The 24,715-nt window shown below is 41.5% G+C and overlaps 1 protein-coding gene across 14 annotated transcripts in view; it reads left to right on the top strand.

Moving 5' to 3' along the window:
* ptprt (protein tyrosine phosphatase receptor type T) overlaps window positions 1-24,715 on the top strand; it is a 475,774-nt gene that overhangs the window by 349,149 nt on the left and 101,910 nt on the right. For all 14 annotated transcript variants that reach the window (XM_017723239.2, XM_017723236.2, XM_017723234.2 and 11 more), the window contains 3 exons: window positions 2,703-2,854; window positions 9,031-9,108; window positions 9,211-9,246. In XM_017723239.2, the coding sequence (XP_017578728.1) occupies window positions 2,703-2,854; window positions 9,031-9,108; window positions 9,211-9,246 (266 nt within the window). The remainder of the gene's footprint in view (window positions 1-2,702; window positions 2,855-9,030; window positions 9,109-9,210; window positions 9,247-24,715) is intronic.

Below are 24,715 nucleotides of genomic sequence, written 5' to 3'. Positions count from 1 at the left end.
ACCATTTGAATAATCGGATAACTGCAGAAATCTGATTATGATCTGATTATTGAGCGCATATAAATGACAATTTGATGCATAAAAATGCAGCGCAGTGATCTAGAAAAGGTTCCATTAAAGCGACATACAGACTTCGCATATGTATGAAGTGTTTCTACACAAACAGGACATGCTTGCGCAATCTTCCACCTGGCAAAGTTTAGCATTTAAAATCGTAGCACGTGAGAAATCTCTGGCTTTTTATTCAAACATCACTGCGGATATTACAACCAAACATTCATTAATATCCAGTTTGTCCCAGGATCACTGCAAAAAAAAGGTATCTTAACAAGAGAAATCATCTTAAATCTAGTCTAAATGTGTAAAGTTCCTCATTCTGAGACGGCTGTATTAACACGAAGATTATACAACTTATTTCTAGATGTTTTTCCACTTGTTTAAAGTCATTTTATCACTATTGTGTCATATTAGCAGATAATTTTGCTGGTTTCAAGCACATTTCGTAAAATAAGCAAAATGATCGGCCACTATATTGAGCATTTGGCTTAATAAAATTACTCAAAATGTAAGAATGTCTACAAATATGTTAAATAATCTTATTATATGCTTACAGCAATCTTAAAATTCGGGATACCAGATATTTAGACTAGATTTAAGACAATTTTATTGGCCAGTAAACCAGTTTTTTGCAGTGATCAGCCGAAACCATTCACACACGTTTACAAAGATCCCTGCTTCTTTTTCTCCAGCTGTTAACCCTGTTGTCTTTGTGTTTGGCTTGTTTATGTGTGTTTCTGTTTGTGCTGCTTTAGGATTGCATGGTGTGTTTTTACACCGCTGTCTGTGTTCATCTGTTAACCTCACAGAGGTGTGTTTACTTACTCACGTTGCCATGACTGATCTCAGCAGCAAACTTTCATTCCAAACTGAAGTGTAGCTCATTTTTCAGCACTTCGTTTGAGCTCGCCACTCAGTCAAACGTCCGTCAGCACGGCCTTATTTTAGCATCTGTTATACAACAGCTGGATTTATTACCCGACTCTGCCTGCAGAGCTTCAGCATGTTGATTGATCTGTGTTGTGATCAAAGTGGACTCGGCCAAAACTCACAGCGAAGTTTGGTCTGGCCATGATGTGAATGAAAGAAAGAAAAAACATTGTTATAGAAATCTTCTTAACTCTACAGACCCCGAGAAGCTTGGACGAGTAAACCGGCATGGACTCAATCTAAACTCTACACTATCTGTCCAAAAGTGTGGAGACTCCAGTGTTTCCTCTGAAATGAAGGGGATTAGTGGGGCCTTTGCTGCAGTAACAGCCTCCACTCTTCTGGGGAGGCTTTACACTAGATGCACTGCAAAAGATTGTTTATTATCTATAAGTAAAATGATCTTAAATCTAGTCCATCCATCCGTTTTCTAAGCCACTTCTGCCTCAGGGTCACGGGGGGGTGCTGGAGCCTATCCCAGCAGTCATCAGGCGGAAGGCAGGATACACCCTGGATGGGTCGCCAGTCCATCGCAGGGCAGACAGACAGACACAGACAGTCACTCACACCCAGGCGCAATTTAGCACGTCCAATTGGCCTGACTGCATGTCTTTGGACTGTGGGAGGAAACCGGAGAACCTGGAGGAAACCCACGCAGACACGGGAGAACATGCAAACTCCACACAGAGAGGACCCCAGTCACCCGGCAGGGGAATCGAACCCAGGCCCTCCTCGCTGTGAGGCGACAGTCTAAATGTCTGATATTCCTCATTGGACTATTGGAAGCTATACAAGTATAAAAAGACGATTTAACTTATTTCTGGATGTTTTTGACTTGTTTTGAGTCGTTTTATTGAGTGAATTATCTCATTATGTTGGCATATAATTATGCCAGTTTTAAGAAATGCTTGAAACTAACTCAATTATCCAGAACATCTAGAAATGTGTTTTATAATTGTATAGTATTTGTACAAAAACGTGTCAAAACATGGAATATTACATATTTGGACTAGACTTCGCTTGTTCAGATGTCATTTTTTTGCAGTGTGTTGGAACATTGCTGTGACGATGTTAAGCCACTGCATCTTTCCTGCTGCTAACACAGCGCCACTGGACAGCTGACCCCGCTTGGAGGAGAACACTAATCATTTACAGCATTTAGCAGACGCTCTTATCCAGAGCCAATAGGTTACTAATAGGTTAGAGAGAAAGCCGGTCCTGAGTTCAGATACTGCTAGAAACAAAATCCCTTGAGTGTTCATAGTTCATAGATCTATATAAAACTATTTTCTTTAATAAAGAACCCTTGAAGAATCATCTTTTTAAGGATGTAGGTCAGGTACTGATGCTAGAACATTGCTGTGAGGGTTTGATTGAGCATTAGTGAGGTCAGGTACTGATGTTGGATGGTCAGTTCTGGATCAATAATCATCTAAAAGGTACTGGATGGAGCTCCACCATGCCGGAGAACGCAGCTCCACTGCTCCACAGCCCATTGCTGGGGGGCTTTATACCCCTCTAGCCCACATGTGGCATGGACATGGTGACCTTAGACTCATGTGCAGCTGTTTCAGAGTGGAGATTATACTGAGACACTTTTGGACAGATAGTGAACATTAATGGTCCTCCAGTGCTTTGAGACGCTCGTGTATTCACTGTTCTCTGTGTTGTGGACTGGATGTGTGAACTTCTTCTCTTGTGGGTGATTTTTAAAGGAAATTGGCTAAGAAACAGAAGGAGACCGCCAGCAGCAGCACTCAGAGAGAGATGGGGCCGGTCGGCACGGCGGACAAAAGCACCGGCAAAGTCAGCACTCTGCACAAGGACGACCCTTTCTCCACCAGCAACCAGGACCTCAACGGATTCGGTAACGTTGTTTCTGACATAAACTGTCTGTCATGAGTTTGAGAACACTTTTTAAGATGTTTTAACCCTCTGTGGTCTGAGGTCATTCTCTCTCGATGAGTTCATCTCTCCTTAAATGCTCTTCTAAAGGCTCTTCATAGAACACGATCCTCATATGTTTCATATCTAAACGCTCCGTTATCTTCATCACTACTTTCCAAACCTGCTGCAGCAGCTTCAGCAGCTGTAAACTCTCTGACGCCGTTTCACACGAGTCTCTGATGTGGACTGAATGAAGAAAGAAGGGTTTCCGGCGTGATAGTCAGTCCTTAGTGATCTCCTGAGTGTCCAGCGGTCAGTTTCACACAGAATGTAGACGGACACACGAATCCAGCAGCTCCACACGGTGAGAGGCAGATGACGTGTATCTCAGCCCCTCTTCATAGGCTCATAACTCTGGATGTGAGTGTCTTATGATTTCATGATCAGATGGAATGGAAAAGGCGGCTCTACGGATTCAGGAAGGGTTTGAACTGGATTTCTGAGCTGGATCATCACAAAGATACACAAACACAGATATAGAGACAGAGGATTTGATGAGGACCCCAGGATGAGGAACATTGTAGCCTCCGAATCATGATGATACCGTAATAGCCTGTTTTTTAGCTGCTCAATGCTAATATATGGGCTAAAACGACTTTATGGACATTCAAAAATATGGGGCATCAAACTGTTTCCGCAAAAAAACTGCAGGAAAACTCAGCTTTTCCAAGAAAATGCTGCTTTAATGCGTCTCTTCCACTCAAATCTAATGATCTCGCCTCAGCCGCCTCTCCAGAGGTCAGGTAATAGCTTCAGGCCTCCGAATGCGGTGACCTGTCGGAGCGCCGGAGTGCTCTGCTATTTTAACAGCCTGTTTGTCCCACCGCTGTTCTATATGCCTCAAGTGAGCGCCGCTCTCATCAGCCTCGGCCTCCAAGAGGGGTCAACCACCTGTAATTTTTTACTCTCTCCTCTCTTTTCTGAGATTTGCATCACTGTCCTTTTCTCTGGCTGTCCATCTCCGCCGTCTTCGCCTTCGTATTGACCGTTTCAGAGTGCCGCTTTTTGCCTGAACAAAGAAGAACAGAACAGAAGCACTCTACATATCAAGAGGCCGTTCGCATCGACTTCTTTCCAAGGACTGGGTGAAGAAAAGGAGCGTGAGTGGCATTTAGGCTGGCCGGTGGTTTTTTCGCTCCCCTCCTTTCTCTGTCTTAAGTGGCCCACTGTGGCCCACTGTGCACGGGGCTGTAATTAGGAGGGGTCTTTCTGAGTCTCTTTCTGCTCAAAATGTCACCGTGGCCTTTGTGAATGGACTCATTTGAATGGGGCTGGTCAGTGCGAGAAAAGAGAGCGAGCCTGAAAGAGCGAGAAAAGGGAGACATGATAATTCTCAATAATCACATTATGTGAATTTTCGGGTTTACCACAGTGATTAGGCAGCAGTTTCCTTCTTCTGGGTGGCTCTGTGTTCAGCGCTGTTTCCAGTAATGGCCTGAGATTTGACGGTGCTGCGGAGAACATGCTGCTGAAACGCTGCGGCTCATCAGCAGACCTGGACACAGCAGTGCACCGTCAGCACTTCTTTAGGAAGAAACAGCAGCAGAATCAGTTGTATACAAACCAAACTCTGCCAGCTTTGCTTTCTACACACAGCCTCCCTGCAAATAATGATATACTTGCCAGTAAAATCACTGAAAATCCATTAAAATATCTAATATAAATAAGTTTGAGATGTTTGTATGAATATAGTAAGACTGATCAACTTATTTCTAGCTTTTGAGACAATTTCTAGGCTTGTTTATATCCAGCAAACATTTGTTATGTCTTTGATACTTACTGTACACTGAGAAAAATGACATCTATTAAAGTAAAATCATCTTAAATCTAATTGGTATATGTAATATTTCCCATTTTGAGATGGATGTGCACTTATTATACGATAATCTTGCTTATTTCTGTACATTTTTTACTAATTTTGAGTAATTTTATTAAGCAAAGATGTCTAGAAATAAGTGAAATGATGTTAAATTAAGCTTACAGCTTTCCAACATACACAATATTAGATTTATTGACTACTTTTAATACAATTTTACTTGACAAGCTGTCATTTTTGCAGTGTAGTTTTGCTAGTTTGTACTGTTTCTTGAAACAAGTAAAATGATTTGCCCCAATGAGACACTTTCACAAGACAGAATAACTCAAAACAAGTAAAAATACTTGAGAAATACTATAATACTCTTACAACAGTCTTAAAATGAGTAATATTAGAGATGGACACTATATTTAAGGCAATTTCACTCACTAAATAACGTTTTTTCTGTGTTTTAGTAAAACTTTGCTCAGTCTGTGTCACTCTCTTAAAAGAGCTTTTTGAAGCAATGCAATAAAAGACCCGCTTTAAAGGGGAATTCCACAGATTTTTCAAAATCTCTGTATGACTTAGTCATTGATAAGTACAAAGTCATTCAGCGGTTTGGTGTGAAGTGGTTCAGACGTCTTTACAGTGGTGGTGATGGGAACCAGGCGTCGCCATGACTACAACACAGATATAGACATTTTATTTACCATCCAGAACCACCAGAGAACCTACACCAGGCTTCTGGGCTTATATGGAATGTTGATGATGGGAAAATAGTGGAAAATCTGGAATAAATAGTCTCCCTCCACCATGAATGGGCTACGAAAATATATATTTTAAGCCAGTCTTTACCTTGAAACCTTAGTAGCCTTCAGGCAGCGAATTCATAACCATTTCATGTAATAACTTTAGTATAATGGAGCTCTTAGAGGAGGACGTCTGGTTCCTATCACCACCACTGTGAGCAGTTCTGACTTGGTAAGTTTCTCCAGAACTGAGCGTTTCACACCAAACCGCTCCGAATGACTCTGTTTACATCTTAGTTGTTTAATTATGCAGAAATAAATAAATTAATTAATTAAAAATAAAAAAAAATCAGTGGATGTTCTTTAAACTGAGCTATTCAGTGAGTGGCTCAGTGGGCCCTGTATTCTAGACCTGTAAGCCCCCAAAGTGAGCGGTGAAAAGAGTTTAATGCTAAATATTTGCACAGCCCACCAGCCTGACTTATCAGCCACGGCATTTTCATGTTTTGTAAGCGTGTCTTGGTTTGAGATGTGCTGGAACTTCCGTCAGATACAGATTTATGCCTGATCGTCGCCCCGAACCCGCAACTTCAGCACTGGAAGGCTATTACCATCTAAATGAACACAGAGACACCTGCAGTGAGATCGTTCTCCGTTTCAACACTCGCACACTCTCAGATGAACCCGGTCGACCCGCTGATTGGAGCTTTTGCTGCGGAAGCGGTTTTTGTTTAACAGATAGTGGAGAGCCGCACGCTTTAGCATTAACATATACCATCCCACATCAGATGCGGAGGGTCGCGCAGAGAGAGGCCCTGTGTAGAATGTCCTGTTAGTCATTAAAATGTAAAGTACCCCAGATCCAGCGCTGCAGAAGCAGAGGGCGAGCGCGTCTCAGCGGAGAGTAGGACACGACGGCTGCTCTGCACACGTCAGTAAGAGCCAGGTTTAGTTTCCTTATGAGTCAGTGTGTTTTGGCTCTGTGGGTCGTGCTTGGTGCTTCAGCTGATTCACAGTCTTGCGGATACCGAGGGTTTGTGTGAGCTGTGTGTCAGATAAACACTGGTGGAGGAACATTTGTATGTGCCGAAAATATTCGTCAACAATCGAATACAGTTTTCGGTGCTCAAATTCAGTGATTCACGTGGAATTAGCTGACTGAAAAAGCCTAGAAGTGCATCAGCATAACCATGAGTCAGTTTTAGCTATGGGTGGGCAAAATGGCAAAAAAATATCACGATACATTTCCTCGATACACGATACAGTTTGCATCACGATATTTCATTTTTTGGAGATTTGTGAAGTTGAAACTGACACAATGCACCACCAAATAACTAGTAAAAAGGCCAATGCCATAATGAGCCACGTAACAAACTAAGTTTATGTATATTTATTTAAACCATTATATCATTGTAGTGCTTTTTAAGGACTTTGTGACTCTAAACCTTAATTATGTTCCTTTTATTGAAATAAATGATTCTATGTTCAATTTTATCTCTACCAAAACCATCATAAGTACCCAAACTGTACCAAATGTCTCAGTCGTGACTGTTTCGGTGACAATTTTAGCTCATTTTGAGTTCAAAAACTCCAGCAGACACGGCTTTGAACAGCTGTTCACACAGAAAATCACCATATTTTACACTAAAACACTAAAAAGTGCTGAACTGCAGAAAATATGGTGATTCTTAATGATCCTCACTGACTTTCAGACTTCAGGACACATTTATTTCAAAACAATGGGATCCAACTGCTCACCATGTGGCCATGAGGGACAGGGATGCAGCCTCACTTCCTGCTGTACAATGCAGGGATGTGGCTAAAATTGGGCTCTATCTTTCAAAAAACACTAAAAAGAAAACAACAAAAAATATTATTTTCCCAAGTGTCAATTTAGGGGTTTAGATTTTGGGACAGACACTTCCCAATAGAAAGAACCCTATAAATGATTTTGTTTGTTTAGTTTATTACTATATTAATGTCTTGGGTTTAAATAGATCAGAACAGAATCCTTGTATATGTCTAAGATCTCAACATTCCATTTATTTATTTTTACATTTACATATTTACATTATGGGCACAATAATCTATATATAGAGGGCGCCCCAGAGTCCTGACCTCAGCCCCACTGAATGGGTTTGATCACTTCATAAAATCATCAACCAGCTTCTGAGACTGAACTTTGGAGGCGTGTCTACAGATTGTTTGAGGAGCTGAAAGTGAGGCTCCTGAGAAGAAGGGAAGCTGCTTAAGCAGCTCCTGGGTGGTTAGAGGTTGTTAGGGTGTTGCCAAATGGTTACTATGGTTGCAAAAGCGTTGATAAGCTGTTGCTATGGCATCCCAAGTGGTTGCTAGGGTGTTGCTAAGTGGCTGCTATGGTTCCCCACATGGTTGGTAGTGTGTTCTTAATGGACTTGTATCGATATGACGTAACTGAGGTGCACACAATTTGGCACCCCATTTGTTCCTATAAGGAACTAAAAAACGTCCGTCCTTCCGTCCGTCCGTCCGTCCGTCCGTCCGTCCGTCCGTCCGTCCGTCCGTCCGTCCGTCCGTCCTTCCGTCCGTCCGTCTTCTCCGTCAGAGTCGCAGGGGGGGTGCTGGAGCCTATCCCAGCAGTCATTGGGCGGAAGGCAGGATACACCCTGGACAGGTCGCCAGTCCATTGCAGGGCAGACCGACAGACACAGACAGTCACTCACACCTAGGGGCAATTCAGCCTGTCCAATTGGCCTGACTGCATGTCTTTGGACTGTGGGAGGAAACCAGAGAACCCTGAGGAAACCCACGCAGACACGGGGAGAACATGCAAACTCCACACAGTCACCTGGCAGGGGAATTGAACCCAGACCCTCCTCGCTGTGAGGCGACAGCGCTACCCACCGCACCACCGTGCCGCCCCTAAAAATGTCATTTAACGATAATTGAATATAATTGAATATGGACCAAAAGGAACTGTCGGATAATAATTGAACATTGCACAGTCACTAAATATAGAGTAAATGTAGAGTGGACTCAGTACCGAAACAACTGACATCATATGTGGTTATTTTCTATTAAACATTCTGCTAAACATTTTCTGCTGAAAAGTTAATGACTTGTACTAAATGGCTGTTTTGACTGGAAGGTAATTAAATTAATGAGGGGTCTCTGACTTTTGCACGGTTCTACGCTCTTAAAAAAGATTACTCTTCGAGAGATTTTACTAAAGACAATAATCCTGTATAGAACTGTGAACACTCAAAGAACCATCTGTGTGCTTAAATGGATCATTACATGGTGAAATGGCTCTTCATTGGGTTCCTCATCGGGTTCTGCAATGGTTACGATGTCAAGCTTGTAACATTTAGTGCTTTGGTGTTTCCCAGAAAGGTTCTATATAGAACTGCACACAACACATTCTCGGTCAATCTTTAGAACCAGGTCACCATGCAAAGAACCACTTAAGCATGTAAACGGTTATATATAGAACTCCTGGATCTAAACAGAACCATCATCTTCGCTAAAGAACTCCTTAATAACCGTCTTGTGTCGTTCTTTCTCCTGCAGCCTCCTCGTCTCCCTGCTCCTTCTCCGTCCAGGGCAAGACGCTGCAAAGTAAATCACTCCTCAACTCTTACTACTCAGGTACCGAACTCTCCCTCAGTGGCAGCCTTTATTTCCCTGAATGTTTTGACTCTAGGCAGATTAATTCATTTATTCTCTTCATTCTTTTGTTAACCCTCACAGTGTCCAAGGACCCGGTTCCTGCCACCACGTCTATAGGTAAGCACCACTTCATCGGTTTGTATGGAGGAAATGAGTGGAGCAGAAATGTTTTTAAGCTGGTTTCCATGGCAATTCACAACGTTACTTGTAAACTACTTCAAAATCAGGCGCTGAGAGTGGACAATGGCCTTTCAGAAGAAAGTTTTAGAAGAAAATTGGGTGAAATGACTTGGACGGTTGAATCTGTTGAGTTTTTATTGTTGGCTTGCTCTACAATTTTCATTTCAATGACATAATTACCTGCGTAATGCAGTGCTTTTTCCTTTGATTGAAGTCAACATGTGACAAAGCACCAGAATAGTTCAAAATATAGACTTTAAGATTTCTCAACTTGATATAGTGAGCTAAACTGGACAAAGTTTCAATGCGCAACTATAGTCATCAGCAGCTTTTTTCCCGATAGTTAGAAGCAAGTTTTTATTCAACAGCTGTGTTATCACAAATAACATCTCAGCAGTGATTCGGTTGCAGGTACAAGCTCAAGCTAAGTGCTGTTCACCATAACTCACAACCTCCAGTGTTCTGTTCTACAAAAGTTCTACAAAAACAATAAAAACTAAAGCAACAAATGTCCTAACATTGTACTAAATGCAGTGTTGGACAGTAACTGAGTAACTGAGTAAATGTAATTAGTTTCTGTACTTTGGTATTTTTGGTGTATCTGTACTGAAGTTTCTTCATTCTGGGCGACTTTTTCCTTTCACTCCACTACATTTCAGAGTCTAATATCCGACTTTTTCCTCCTACATTTTGAGAAATCTGTCGTTCCTTTTGGTTTCTGTGTGTATAAAAACGTAACATGTCAAAACGAAAGAAGCGCAAAGCCAGAGCACCAATCAGGGCCCAGTGGTCACTTTGTTTAGAGCTGGTTTTGACCTGTTGGTCATACCGACCCAGTGCAGCACGCGGTTCAACGTCAGCGCAGCAGCGTAAAACTTTGGGAGAGTCTGTTCAACATAAATGATGAACTAACCTAACTTTGTGTAAATAGAGCACAATATAGAAATATGTCCACATATGCAGTCGAGACTGACGCGGCTTTTTTCTGAATTTCTACAAACACCATTTCATTTTATAGTAAATGAGTTTGGGCTGGTTTATGTTTATGAACAGACGCCTACAGATCAACATAGTAAAGGAGCTCATCTGTGATCCTGAGTTTAAAGCCAGTTTTTATTCAACTTAAACTTGGAACTAAGTTGTAAATAAATCTGAAACTGAAACTTTGCTTGTGTGTAAAAAGTGATTTCAGAGCCACTCGGTTCTCCCTGATGGAAACTGTTTACCTTCAGTGTTTTGTGCTTCTGATCATTTTAATAGACGTCAGCGTCACTAATTAATGACGTTCTATTAAAAGACTGGTTTACCAAGAGAGACGCTGGAGGACTTTCACCTGAAATGACTTCATGAAGCCAGTCTGGTTATAAAAATGATAACAGGACATCAGAGCCAGAATTACTCTTTTAGTACTTTTACTTTATACTTAAGTACATTTGAAGGGGAATACTTTAGTACTTTTACTCAAGTGGAGCTCTAAACGGAGGAACTTCTACTTTTACTGGAGGAATATTTTACCTTGGGAATCTACTTTAACTCCAGTACCTGGTTTGTGTACTTTGTCCACCACTGTTCAAATGTGTTTTAATGTTGGTTTAAGTTCTTCTGCCAGAAAAAGTAGTACCTTTTGCATTATGGATACTGAAGTAAAGTTGCTTTAGCTATTTTAACTTTCTCTTCTCAAATTCTCATAAAATAAATGCCCCGATTACGATCAAACCAATTAAAGGGCTCTTTAGTAAAGGAAACAGTTCTGTTTAGAACATACTGCATGTTTTAATGGTTCTTTTCATAGTAAAATACTCATTCAGATTAATAGAGAACATGTGAATATATGGTTCTACATAGAACATTTGTAAAGATGTGTGTATATGTGTGTGTATATATGTGTATATATATATATATATATATATATATCTCAAAGTCTAGAGAAAATATATGCAAAATATAGTAAAATATACACAAAATAAAGAGACAATATACACAAGACATAGAGACAGTATGCATTTGAAAGTGACTTGAGTGACTGTGTTGTTGTTCTTTAAAGTGGCTTAGTGTTAAGGTGTTACTGTCCATAGCAGAGATGATATGATACAAAGTGACTGACTGAAAATGGTAGTTGGACCCACGGCTTCACAGCTTGTTCAGAAGCCTGACAGCCTGTGGGTAGAAGCTGTTCATTAGCCGGGTTGTTCTGGCCTGGATGCTGCGGAATCTCCTGCCTGATGGCAGGATGGTCAACAGGCCGTGTGCTGGGTGGCTTCTGATTCCACCTTCTTTAACAAAGGTGCTTCTTCAAGGGTTCTTTAGTAAAGACAGTGATTCTATATAGAACCATGAACACTCAAAGAAGCATGCGAATGCTTAAAGGGTTCTTTGTATGGTGAAATGGTTCTTTAGTTTGATGGAGAATGTGTTGTATATGGTGCTGTATAACTCTCCAAAGAGGGTTTTGCTATCGTTACAATCTCAAGCCTGTTTGGTGCTAATTAGAACCTTTTTCATAAAGGTTCCAAAAAGAACCATACACTCTTAGCCAAAAGGGTTCTATTTTAGTGCTATATAGTTTCTAAATAGAACCATCTACAGCACATTCTCCATCAAACAATGTCATATATAGACATAAAGAACCCGTTTTGATAAAAGTGCATGTTTCTACATAGCACCATAAAGGGTTCTTTGGCTTGTAGCGATAATGGAACCTGTTTTGGTACTATATTGAACCCTTCTTAATGAGGTTTTATATAGAATTAGGATTTTAGAACCATTTGTCACTGTGGAATTAGACCTCTGCATTTAACCCATCTGTGCAGTGAAACACCCACATACACACTAGTGAACACACACACTAGGGGGCAGTGAGCACACTTGCCCGGAGCGGTGGTCAGCCCTGTCCACGGCGCCCGGGGAGCAACTGGGGGTTAGGTGTCTTGCTCAAGGGCACCTCAGTCATGGACTGTCAGCCGAGGGGATCGAACCGGCGACCTTCCAGTCACAGGGCTGGTGCCCTAATCTTGCCCCATCTACATAGAACCATCTTCAACCCATTCTTCATCAATCTGAAGGGCTTTTTGAGTGTGATGGCTCTATAGAGAACCATTTTCTTCACTAAAGAACCCTTGAAGACATCATTTTTAAAGTGTATACAACACATCAAGCTAAAGAACCGTTTGACTATGCAGAAAACCATTTAAGCATGCAAGTGGTTCTCTTTATGGTTCTTGTCTTTACTAGTGAACCCTTGAAGAACCATCTCTACTTAAGAGTGTGTGATTAGAGTGTGAGAATGAACCTGCTTTGAGGTTTGTTGGAGCTCTTACTGCTACATGTTCTATCAGGTATGGCTGCACTTGGTACTGTATCTGCTACGTGACACTACATGATGCTACGCAGCGCTGCGTGGAACCTCTGTTGGGTTAATTATGCCATGAGGCAACTATACTTCCAACACTGTTAGCACCAAATTTCTCCAGTCAGGTCTGTGTTTGTAGCCGCTGTTCTTCCAAACATCTGCCCCTACCTTCAGTCTGGTGGTCCAGACACATGTGGTCTGCGCTGTGTGATGATCTAGACCCTTGAGAGGTTGACAGGCTGGCAGCAGCTTCACCTAAACAATGTTAGTCATTACTGGCGAGCAGGGTGTCATTGAGTCTGAGTGTAAGTAACACTCGAGAGACGGAGAGAGGGTCTGGGTGGAGGGACAGACGTGCCTCGGAAGCTGATCGCGGCCCCGTCGCTGAACATCCGAGACTAAAGCTGAGAAAATAAATCGTATCTGTGCTCGTTTATCTTTTGCATGCAAATTCTCAGATTTGAATAATCTATTTTTGTGATGGTGTTCAGGGAGGAGGTGCTCGGCTTCATCTCCTCACGTCACAGCGACTTCAGTGTCAGGTCCGTTTCTCGTTGCAGCCTTAAACCAACGTACACATACATATGCATACATGGACACATATAGATTTACAGACGAAGGCAGGCTGACCACTTCGCTGCCGAGCGCAAAGGTTAGTACTTATGTAAAGAAATGCAAGCAGGGAAAAAAAACAGCCTTTCGAAGCAGGTTTCAGGTTCAGCGAGGTCGCTGACGAGGCAGGTGTACAGTACTGTGCAAAAGTCAGAGACCATCAGAAAATGGACATAGAGTACAGCTTTTTCAATTTTCAGCATCAGGGAAAAAATGTATGTATATAAATGGGTCATTCTACAGAAACGTCCACTTCTCTACCTCTCCACAGGAGTCACTGGGGTTGCCGGTCCTCATCGGTGTTCCACATAATAAAGGAAACACCAGAGACGTTTTTAATGATCAATGCATTTTAGAGAACGGCTGTTGCAGAATGTCAAACCACACGCTGTCAGTCAGGGAACGTCCACTAAAATATGGAATTTAATCCATTTGTCTTCTATTTTTTCACAGTGACCTCAGAATAAAGTCGGTCACGCCAGTGACGTCAGCTAAAAGCTTCGTATGAGGTCATGAGCTGAATGAGAAAATCTCTGAGAACTGAGAGACTCAGTGGACTCACCATGAGCTTTTCTTCATAGATCCACAGAAAACAGGTCAAAGGAGGTCGAGTGACGTCATCAGTGTGACTGTTATTTCAAAATAAGAGATTTGTTGTTACATGGTAACACCAGTGACACGACTCCTGGGGAACGTTCATGGTATATTCTATAATATTTATTTGGCGTATATTTTCTTTGTCATTTAAATCATATATTCCATAGTAATGTATAGATTATTGTACTTAAACTGCAGAAAAATGTGTTTTTCTAACTCAAAATATGGCCTCAGCCTTCACACATGGCTGTGAGGACGAGCTCTTCTGTGGTGCTTTGAGCTCTAGATAATTGAAAAAGAACAATATTGATAAATTGAGGCTCAAGATGGTGTAACTGTTAAAATAACATTGTTATATTTAAAAATATGAATAAATTGTAACTCTAACATGTTTTTCAAGTGTAATATATCTGTAAATGCTAGGGACACAGAAACGGTCGTTTCTGTAGAATGACCCAAATATATAGAGAAAGAATGAGATCGAGGATACAAGCAACAGAAATGAGCTCCACACTCTACTGACAGGCTGAGGAGCTCGGTCACCTGGAAGGAGCTCAGAGTACAGCTGCTACTCCTCCGCATTGAGACGAGTCAGCTGAGGTGGTTCGGGTGTCTGATCAGGATGCCCCCTGGACGCCTCCAACTGGGGGTGTACCAGGCACGGCCTACTAGTATGAGACCCTGGGGTCAGCCTAGGACCTGCTGGAGGGATTATATGTCCCCAGAATGAGCTGGAGGAAGTTGCGGGGGAGATGTCACTTGTCCGGTGTCCATTCAGCATGTTGTTATTGTTCGACAGTGTGGTGCCTGATATAAGCATCTGCGTGATGATGTTTTGATCAGGGCCACTGAAGGTAATTTAGAGAAATTAGATCTTTTATCTAACTAATCTAACTAATCCAGCTCCAATAGGGCCTGATTCTGTTTGCTGAGATGGAACAGAATTACGTCCTTGGAAGACGAGTTTAAATTGTTGACTGTGAACTCTTCATTACTGAATTTGGCTCCATTATTTTTTTGCTGAGCCCTTTAGTCATTCGCAGTCTCTCCTAAAAGCAGTTTTCTTGATTAGCTTAAGCTTTTGTTAACTGGGTGTTCATTTCAGGCTCATTCTGAGCGCATATAGCGAGGCACGTTTTGCCCAGCGGACGCTGCTCTTTGGTTCAATCCCGATCAGAAAACACCGACGTGCACTGGATTTGCTTCAGTGAGATGGGCGGCCCGATAGCGGTCGGTGCTTCACATTCACAGACAGTCCGATCGGATAATCTGACAAGTGGGAAATGATGAACCCAGTTTTCAGCAACAGGGTCAAATCAGTTTCAATTGAGATTACTTGAAATTCGAGTCACAGAGCGCGGATGGCTTGAAAACAGAACCGAATGAATTCCTGGAGTTTATTTAATCACCGGGACAGGCTAAAGTTAACTGCTCTGACCTCTTGTAAGCAGCTCGGTGTGCCGAGTCATTCCATTTGGCCGTCATCTGTGCCACAGAGGCTGCCTTTGGTTATATTTGTTAAGATTGCTGACAATCAATCACTTTTTTTTCCAGCTTTGATGTGTCTATTGTGCAGGTTGCTGCTGGTGCGAGCTGCTCCTCTTTGAGCCAACTTGTCAGGTTTTGAAATACGATTTCGATTTATATCTCAGCCAGTCGGGGGAAAAAAAACCCAATTTCAAAAGCCGCCACTGAAAAAGTCTCCCAAGCAGGAGTCTCCAAACCCAGATATATCATAGCGGGGGGTTCCAGAGCACTCCTTTCAGCCAGGTTTGATACATAAGCCAGTGCTGGCTGAGCGGGATGTCAATCATCTGTGACTGCACCACACTGTGCGGGAAGAAGTGGAGATCAGGAAGCTGTTGACTGAGTAAATCACTGTCCACTTACCCCCACCCACCATCCAGAGTGAACCCGAGAGAGAAAGTAGAGAGAGCAAAGCACAGAATGGGAACGAGAAAGAAAAGAGAGCGAGAAAGAGTTGAAAGAAGGCCGGAATGACGGAAGACAGACAGCAACATTGTTGAGACGGCGGTGCTGCCGACTCAGCGAGAGTTGGAGGTATTTATTGATTTGAGATATAAATTTGTACCCAGAGACGTGTAAATTGGCTGTGGTACATGCCATAATCATTCCCTTTCACACTCAATAATTTAGCTCAGCCTATTTGTTCCCAGCCTGACATGCTCCTACTGAGCCTACACAGATAAAAAGGTGGAAGGATGGCGAAAGGTAGAGAAAATAAAGAGGTGGAGGAATGCAGAAGCCTGTCTGTCATGCAGTGCAAGGATTTATTGATTCATTCCACGTGAGCTGAAAAAGCAGAAAGCGAAGTCATTCATTTTAATGTAGAGATGTAAAAGTACAGCCTGTTTTTTTTTTTCCTTTTGTATTCATTTTTTCCATTTCTGGCTGTCAGATGAGCTGTGCAGACAGCTTGCGCATCCTATCACGCAGCGTCAACACTCACCTCCTGTTTATTTGCTGCTAAACATTTGTCTTTATTCATTTTCCCTCCAGCTAAAAGCTCGGCAGAGATGGTTTAGGGCGGCCCGCACATTCAGCATTTGTTTACTATATACTGTGAGAAAAAAATGTGCTGTGCTGGTACAAGGCAGGGAAAAGGTATTTGTACCTTTTTATAACCTAATCTTTAACCTTCTGGGGTCTCAATGTGTTCATCTCTTCTTAAACTCTGCTTTAAAGGCTCTTCATAAAACATGATCCTCATATGTTTCATATCTAAACGCTCCGTTAGCTTCATCACTACTTTCCAAACCCGCTACAGCAGCTTCAGCAGCTGTAAACTCTCTAACGCTGTTTCACACGAGTCTCCGATATGGACTGAATGAAGAATGAAGGGTGTCCGGCGTGACGGTCTGTGATTTCCTGAGCGTCCGTCGGTCAGTTTCACACAGAATGTAGATGGACACAAGAATCCAGCAGCTCGACACGGTGAGAGGCAGATGATGTGTATCTCAGCCCCTCTTCACAGGCTCATAACTCCGGATGTGAGTCTCGTAGGATCTCGTGATGAGATGGAATGGATAGGGCGGCTCTACAGATTCAGGAAGGGTTTGAACTGGATTTCTGAGCTGGATCATCAAGAAGCGACAGAGAATTTGATGAGTGGGTGTGTTTGTGGACGCCAGAGTATTAAAACAGACCAAAAATAATGAAAGCCTGAAGTCAGTTCTCAAAGAATTCTACAGACTCAAACCCAAACCCACTCGCTACTGTTATTTTACGTATGTCGGTTTTCATCATACGGTTTCGCTGTGGTAGCCATGTGCCTCTTTGTTTTCTTGTACCATGTGCTTTTGTTGTTGTTCTGTATCTTCTCCCTGGACCTGCCCCCTTGTTATCTGTACCACCCATCTGTGCTCCGCCCCTCATTACTTTCAGGTGTTCCTTGCTTCCCCTTTGTGTATTTATACCCCTGTGTGTCAGTCTCTGGCTTGCACTGTGAATGTACTTGTGGATGTTGCTGTGTTTAAGTTACCGCATCTCTTGTTTTCTTACATTTTGTAGTTTGGTTTTGTCGTGAACTTTTGTTACGGTCTTTTCTTCAAACCTCGGTTACTTTGGACTCTAATTTCAATTTCAACTCACATTTGCATCTCGCCTCCTCACCTGAACTGTTACAGATATCAAAATTCTGTTTTCATTTGCATTTCAAACAATGACATCTGAGTAGCCTCAAAATGATGACATACGGCCTGTGAGTTTCATGTAAACACTGCATAATTGTAAATGTAATTGACTAAAATACCAAAACAATTCCACCATATTATCCTATTGTTCCATGACTTAATTGTCATGACATGTACATCATAATCTTTGATTTCAAGATGGTTTACTACATTATACTAAAATTTAGCATGTCACAAAAGCTGTCATGACATCACAAACTGAGGCAGAGAAATTGGCAGATTTTACACTTTAAATCCAGATCAGCATCGTGTTCATAAGTGGAAGAGGAGATTATATCATGATTTGAATTTGATGAAGTTATTTTATTTTTTTGTATCCTTTTGGTAAGAAAATAGCACTGGGCCCAATTCTCCAACCATCCTTGCAAGAAATTTCGGTAACACTTTCTTTGAATGGCACATTTGTAAGCATCTATAATCTATAAACACATTCATAATGTGTTATAATGCATTCATAAGGCATCATAAACATGGCTATACATATTTATAACAATGCATCACATGTTATAGCCATGCTTATTATGCATTATGAATTGTTAACATAATACATTATAAGTACTGTTCATAACACATTATAAGAGCTCATAAGCTGTATTAGTCCACTCTAAGTAAAGTGGAGCGTACTGGACTAAAGCCTCCTCCAGGGTTCAGACTGAGGCTTCAGGTTGAAGAATTTACTGAAACACTAAAACACAATAAAGCTCATTACAGGCTTCAAACGTCAGAGTTTAAACTGGAGCAACATCAGAGTTTCACCCAATGTAGGAAAGTCAATGTTCACCACTGTTAATGTTCACCACTGTTAATGTTCACCACCGTTAATGTTCACCACTGTTAATGTGCACCACTGTTAATGTACACCACCGTTAATGTGCACCACTGTTAAAGTACACCGCTGTAAATGTTCACCACCGTTAATGTTCACCACTGTCAATGTTCAGCACCGTTAATGTTCAGCACCGTTAATGTTCACCACTGTTAATGTTCACCACTGTTAATGTTCACCACTGTTAATGTACACCACTGTTAATGTTCACCACTGTTAATGTTCACCACTGATAATGTACACCAACGTTAGCCTGGTATTTGTCTTTACACTCTCCAAGCAGGGACTGACTTCTTTGGCGCTGACAGTATAACATGTTATTAACACTACTTATAATGCATTATATTAACAATGCATAATGTGTAATAAACATGGCTATAAAGTGTAATCTAGTGTAATTAATTTTTTTCAAGATTTATAACCATGTTTATAATGCCTTATTAATTCATTATAACATGTTATAATGTGTTTATAGATGCTTACAAGGGTGAAATTCCTAGAAAGTGTTACCGAAATTTCTTCTTATAACCCACTTTTGACGAAGATTCTGACTCACCATGTTCTCTTATTTGGAATTTGTTCTTAGGTAAGAACAGAATCGCTTATTCTTTACTTTTCTGCCATGTTTTCAGGATCATTTGACATCAAAACAAACTGTAATACAGAATGTAAATCAGTTGTAATTCATTATGTAACTCCGTTCATAATTAAATGTGCCATAAATATGTAATTCATCATTAGCTGAAAATAGGACAGCAAAACTAGGGTCATAAGAATAATTTGCCAAAAAGCAGACAGAAGCAGAAAGAGCCGAGGCCTGTTTGATGAGAGGATTGATCGCTTTCTGCAGGGTGGAAACAGAACCCGCCATGGGACCACCCGGCCTCCTTTAACTCCAACTCCAGCGTCAGTCCAGGATGACCTGAGCAGACTGAGCAAGTTTCTGTTTCTTTAGGAGAACTGAGATTTTAAGAGATGTGCTGGAATTTGTAGTCCTGCTCCAATATTTGGTGTCACTCGGAAGTACATGAGTGCTGTAGTCCTGGTTTCTCACACTGGTTCTTCCTCATGTTCTTAGGGAGATACTCCTTTTGACTCTTGGTTCCTCTCAGTGGTTCTTCCTCATGTTCTTAAGGAGTTGCTCCTTTTGACTCTTGGTTCCTCTCAGTGGTTCTTCCTCATGTTCTTAAGGAGTTGCTCCTTTTGACTCTTGGTTCCTCTCAGTGGTTCTTCCTTAATGATTTTTGTGAGTTTCTTCTTCTGAGTCTTGGTTCATTTGACTGCTTCTTACAGTTTCTCTTACAGTCTTGGTTCCTCTCACTGGTTCTTCCTCATGCTCTTAGGGAGCTCCTTTTGTGTTTTGGTTTCTTTCACTGGTGCTTCCTCATGATTTTTGAGAGTTTCTCTTGTTGAATCTTGGTTCATTTTTCTGGTTCTTACAGTTTCTCTTTGAGGTTTGGTACCTCTCAGTGGTTCTTCCTCATGCTCTTAGAGAGTTTCAGCTTTTGAGTCTTGGTTTACCTTTACATTTACAGCGTTTAGCAGTCACTCTTATCCAGAGTAACTTACAAGAAGTGCTTTGTCTGTCTAGAGAAAGTATCTTTGCTAGTTACCAGTAGGTTAGAGAGAAAGACGGTCCTGAGCTCAGATACTGCTAGATACGAAAGTCACTGTAGATACAGAGAAAAGGAGCAGAGTGGAACACAGAACTCTGTGCTGTACAATAAACTATAATACACAGTGCAGTACAATATATTGCAATCAATACTTAATTCAATGCTCTTATAAGTGCAGTGTAAAGAGATGAGTGTTCAGTCTGTGTTTGAAGACAGCGAGAGACTCTCCTGTATGGACAGCCAGTGGGAGTTCATTCCCCCACCTGGGTGCCAGTACGGAGAACATTCTTGACGCTTGTCTTCCACACGCCTTGAAGGATGGCGGGTCAAGCTGAGCTGTACTCAAACCTCAAAGGGCTCGTGGTCCAGTTCTTGGTTCTTCTTAGTGGTTCTTCCTCATGCTCTTCAATAGTTTCTGCTGATTCTTGGTTCCTGTTAATGGTTCTTCATGTCCATAGGGAGTTTTCCTGTTGAGTCTTGGTTCTTCTTGGCAGTTGTCCCTGTTTTTTGTTGCTATCCCCTTTTGAGACACCCATAAGCTGGGGGTTCTTCTAGTGCCAGTTAAAACCTCACACTTGTCTCATCCCTTTAATTCTACGTGCAACTTCTCTCGGAGATCTCTTAAAGTTATATTTAGTCACTGTATCGTGGCACATTTGAAAGTAATTTAAAATGTCATTATCTTGAAAGGAGCTGCCGCCTGTATTTTAGCTGGCGGGGTAATTATTGTTAATGGCGAGGCGCCGCATTGTTTCGCAATAATGTAACTGTGCCAATAATTGAGCTTAATGCGATTTTAGTGGTAATCATTAGAACGCACCTCACGCGATGCTTACGCACGAGCTGCGCTCAGATGAAGGGTTATTATAGAACGGCGTGGCTCCGAAATGAGAAAATTATCCCTGTGAGCAGAACGTTTCAATTTGGGACTATTTTTACAGCCTGGAACGTTAGTGCTGGATTTTTCTCTCTGGATCTCTTTCCCTATATATCGATCTCTTGCTGCCTTCGTTTTACACAGTATACATCGGAAGTCCTTGGTGGTTGATATGGGAAATATGGAAATGGCATTTTTCACAAGTTTTCATCACCCTGAGTTTTGTCAAATTCCGCCAGCACTGATGCATGATTAATCTAATTATGCATAATTAAGTCAAATATAATAAGTCAATTAGTCAAATAGGTGTTCTTTGTTTACATAGTCTTCCCTTTTTTTGGCTTATTTGCCCTTCCTACTGTTCAAAAGTTTTGAATCACTGATCAAGTTCAGGGTTGTCAACAGCATAAAACCAATTTGGTTGCAGATAGATTTACAAAATAATCCCAACCAAGAAAATGATTCCTTTCCAGAACCATGAACGCTCAAATTGCCTGCTTAAACGGTTCTTCGTATGGTGAAATTGTTCTTCGGACTGATGGATTTTGTGATGAATGTGCTGTAGATGAATCTACATAGAACCTTTTCTGAAACGACTCTCGCAATAATAGAAGAACCTTTTTTGGTGCTATGTGGAATCTATATAGATCCACATGCAGCACAATCCCCATCGATCTGAGGAAACATTTCACCATGCAAAGAGCCATTTAATCGTGCAAAGGGTTCTTTGGTTCCACATGGAACCATATTCTTTACCGAAGAACCCTTGAAGGACCATCTTTTTTGAGAGAGATTCTTTTCAAGAAAGTACTGTAAAGAACCATGTCCAACACATACTCCATCAGTCACTTCACCATGCAGAGAAACTGATCCAGCACTGATGCGTGATTAGTCTAATTATATCTCATTAACTCAGATATAATAAGCTAATTATTTAAAAGGTGTTCTTTGTTAACAAAGTCTTTCCTTGTTGCCTTACCTGTTCAAAGGTTCGTTACTTCGTTGCAGATAAAGGTATAAAATAATCATAATCTGCTTTGCCTTTACAGGCATTGACTTTACAGGTCTCAGATATTCTATACAGTAGAAAACGTAATAAATAAAAAGTGTTAATATGACCATAATGCATAATTTTTCAAAACGGACAGGTAATAATAATTATTCATTTCTTGTTTCATAGAGTTTTTCAAACATTAAGTAAAGCAAAAAGCTTTTAGTGAACAGTTTATTATGTTTCATTCTGTTTAATTCAGTTTTCTTCTATATAAAAGAATAAATGGTTAATTTAGTGATTCTGAGCTATAGTGTATAGTGAACAAGACAAGGTGGATAAAGTTTTCTTTTATAGTCCACAAAGTTCTAGATAAGCTAGATAAGTATGAGGTTAACTCCTACGTAAGTTATAAACTTAGAAAACATAGTTCTGTAGTAAAGACAGTGGTCCTAAATAGAACCATGAACGCTTAAAGAACCCTTTGCATAATGAGAGGGTTCTTGAGATTGATGGAGAATGTGGTGTTTATGGTTCTATACAGAACCTTTTTGAAAAAGGATTATATATAGCAACAAAAAAGGTTCGTTGTTTTTATGATGTCAGGCTTGTGAAAATAGAAGAACCTTTAATGGCGCTACAAAGAACCCTTTTCAAAACTGTTTTATATAGACCCATCCACTGCACATTCTCAATCTAACTGAAGAACCGTTTCCCCATGCAATGGGTTCTTTCAGGTTCTATATAGAACCATTTTTTTTACTGAAGATTACTTTTATAACAGTGTCTGAAGAATTCTTTTTCAAAAAGGTTCTGTAAAGAACACCTTCTTCATCAGTCTGAAGAACCATGTCACCATGCAGTCACTTAAGCATGCAAATGTTTCTTTTTGTGTTCACGGATCCGTTTAGGACCACTGTCTTTTCTAAAGAACCATCGTTTTTTTTAAAGTGTGTAAAGAACCCTTTTCAAAAAGGTGCAGTAAAGAACCACATACAGCACATTCTCCATCAATCATTTCACCATGCATAGAACCATTTAAGCATGCTAGTGGTTCATCGCCCACTGAAAAAAGGTTCTTCAATGGTTCTTTAGTAAAGACAATGGTTCTGGATAAGGCACTGTATAAGAAAGTGTGTTAGTGTTAGTGGCATGTTGTCCTTAAACTTTTGAGGAAGCCGAGACTTTGAGGAGTTAATTGGCTCGTTAGTGCGGTGTTTCAGACCGTTAGGAGCTAATGAGGGAGGTAGTTCTCAAGCTCTGAGAACTGTCTGAGAACAAGTGACTCAGAGAAACTTTACAATGTATAGCAGGCGGAATATAGTCACGGCGGCATGTTGCCATCCTAAACAGCGAGTTGCAGAGCTGATTAGTTAGAGCAGCTCAACTCGAATACTTACTCTTCTCCACTAAACACAAAGCTGACCTTCTTCTCCGGCCTGCAGCGCTAACCGCTCGATATTTCTCAGGGCGTTTGTGTGCCATGTGTTCATTTCGCCAACATAATACGCCCTCCGGGCTGCCACTTTGAGATCTGCCTCCTGCTACCGAGACTAAAAAAGGCATGAATAATGAATTAAGGAAGAACTGATAGCGAAGGGTGGAGAGAAGAGAGGAAGGTGGTAGATTAAGAGGCACTTTGGAGTCTCTAGGGTTCTTCTATCTCTGTCTCTCCCCCACCTCTGTTTGTGTCTGGTGACCCTGATGCCCTCAAACTGCTGCAGTCTCTTCCTCTTGTATAAACTAGCCCTGAAAAAGCAGAGCCACCGTGACCTCCCAATCTAAATGCATGCATTGGAGGAACCAGCTCTCCTCTCCTGCTCTCCTTCTCCCTCTCTCGCTCGCTCCCGTCACTCTCCCATGTATAATTATGAGCAAATGAAGCTGTGGGAAAATGACAGACGCTGCTAATGAGTAAGAATGTCGGCAGAAAGTTCACAAATCCAGCAGGCCCTTGTCAGGATGCTAAATGCTAATTAGGGTTTCCATCCTTGTTGCGACTGAGGGTTGCAAATTGGCAAACAAGATGCGCTAATGTAATGCACCATGCGGCCGCCGCCACTTCTGTAACCCTCTGACTCCTATAGCGCTCATGCGGAATCATCACTGAGGATGTGTTGCTGTGAAATATATAGATGGCCTGAATCACCGTGAGTGTGAAATGACTTTCTGAAGCTGATCAACCCTCTGGGGTCCATGAACGCGCGTCAAATTAGATGGTTCTGAGTTATTATTAATATCTTTGTGATGATCCAGCTCAGAAATACGATTCAAACCCTTGCTGAACCTGTAGAGTCGCACTTTCCATTCCATCTTATCCCGAGATTATACGAGACTCACATCCGGAGTTATGAGCCTATGAAGAGGGGCTGAGATGCACGTCATCTGCCTCTCACCGCGTGAAAGCTGCTGGATTCGTGTGTCCATCTGCATTCTGTATGAAATTGAGGTGTACGTCCGAGTTCAGTCTCGAGTCTCTGAGGTGTGAGGCTGAGTTCAGTCTCGAGTCTCTGAGGTGTGAGTCTGAGTTTAGTTTCGAGTCTCTGAGGTGTGAGTCTGAGTTTAGTTTCGAGTCTCTGAGGTGTGAGGCTGAGTTCAGTCTCGAGTCTCTGAGGTGTGAGTCTGAATTCAGTCTCGAGTCTCTGAGGTGTGAGTCTGAATTCAGTCTCGAGTCTCTGAGATGTACGTCCGAGTTCAGTCTCGAGTCTCTGAGGTTCAAGTTCAAGTCAAATCTTGAGTCTCTGAGGTGAGAGTTTGAATCAAGTCTCGAGTCTCTGAGGTTCAAGTCCGAGTCGAGTCTTGAGTCTCTGAGCTTCGAGTTCAAG

Source organism: Pygocentrus nattereri, chromosome 26 (genome assembly GCF_015220715.1).
Source record: "Pygocentrus nattereri isolate fPygNat1 chromosome 26, fPygNat1.pri, whole genome shotgun sequence".
In the NCBI taxonomy this organism is placed as follows: Eukaryota; Metazoa; Chordata; class Actinopteri; order Characiformes; family Serrasalmidae; genus Pygocentrus; species Pygocentrus nattereri.
The sequence above is the reverse complement of the archived record's forward strand: the minus strand, read 5'-3'. Positions and strand labels throughout refer to the sequence as shown.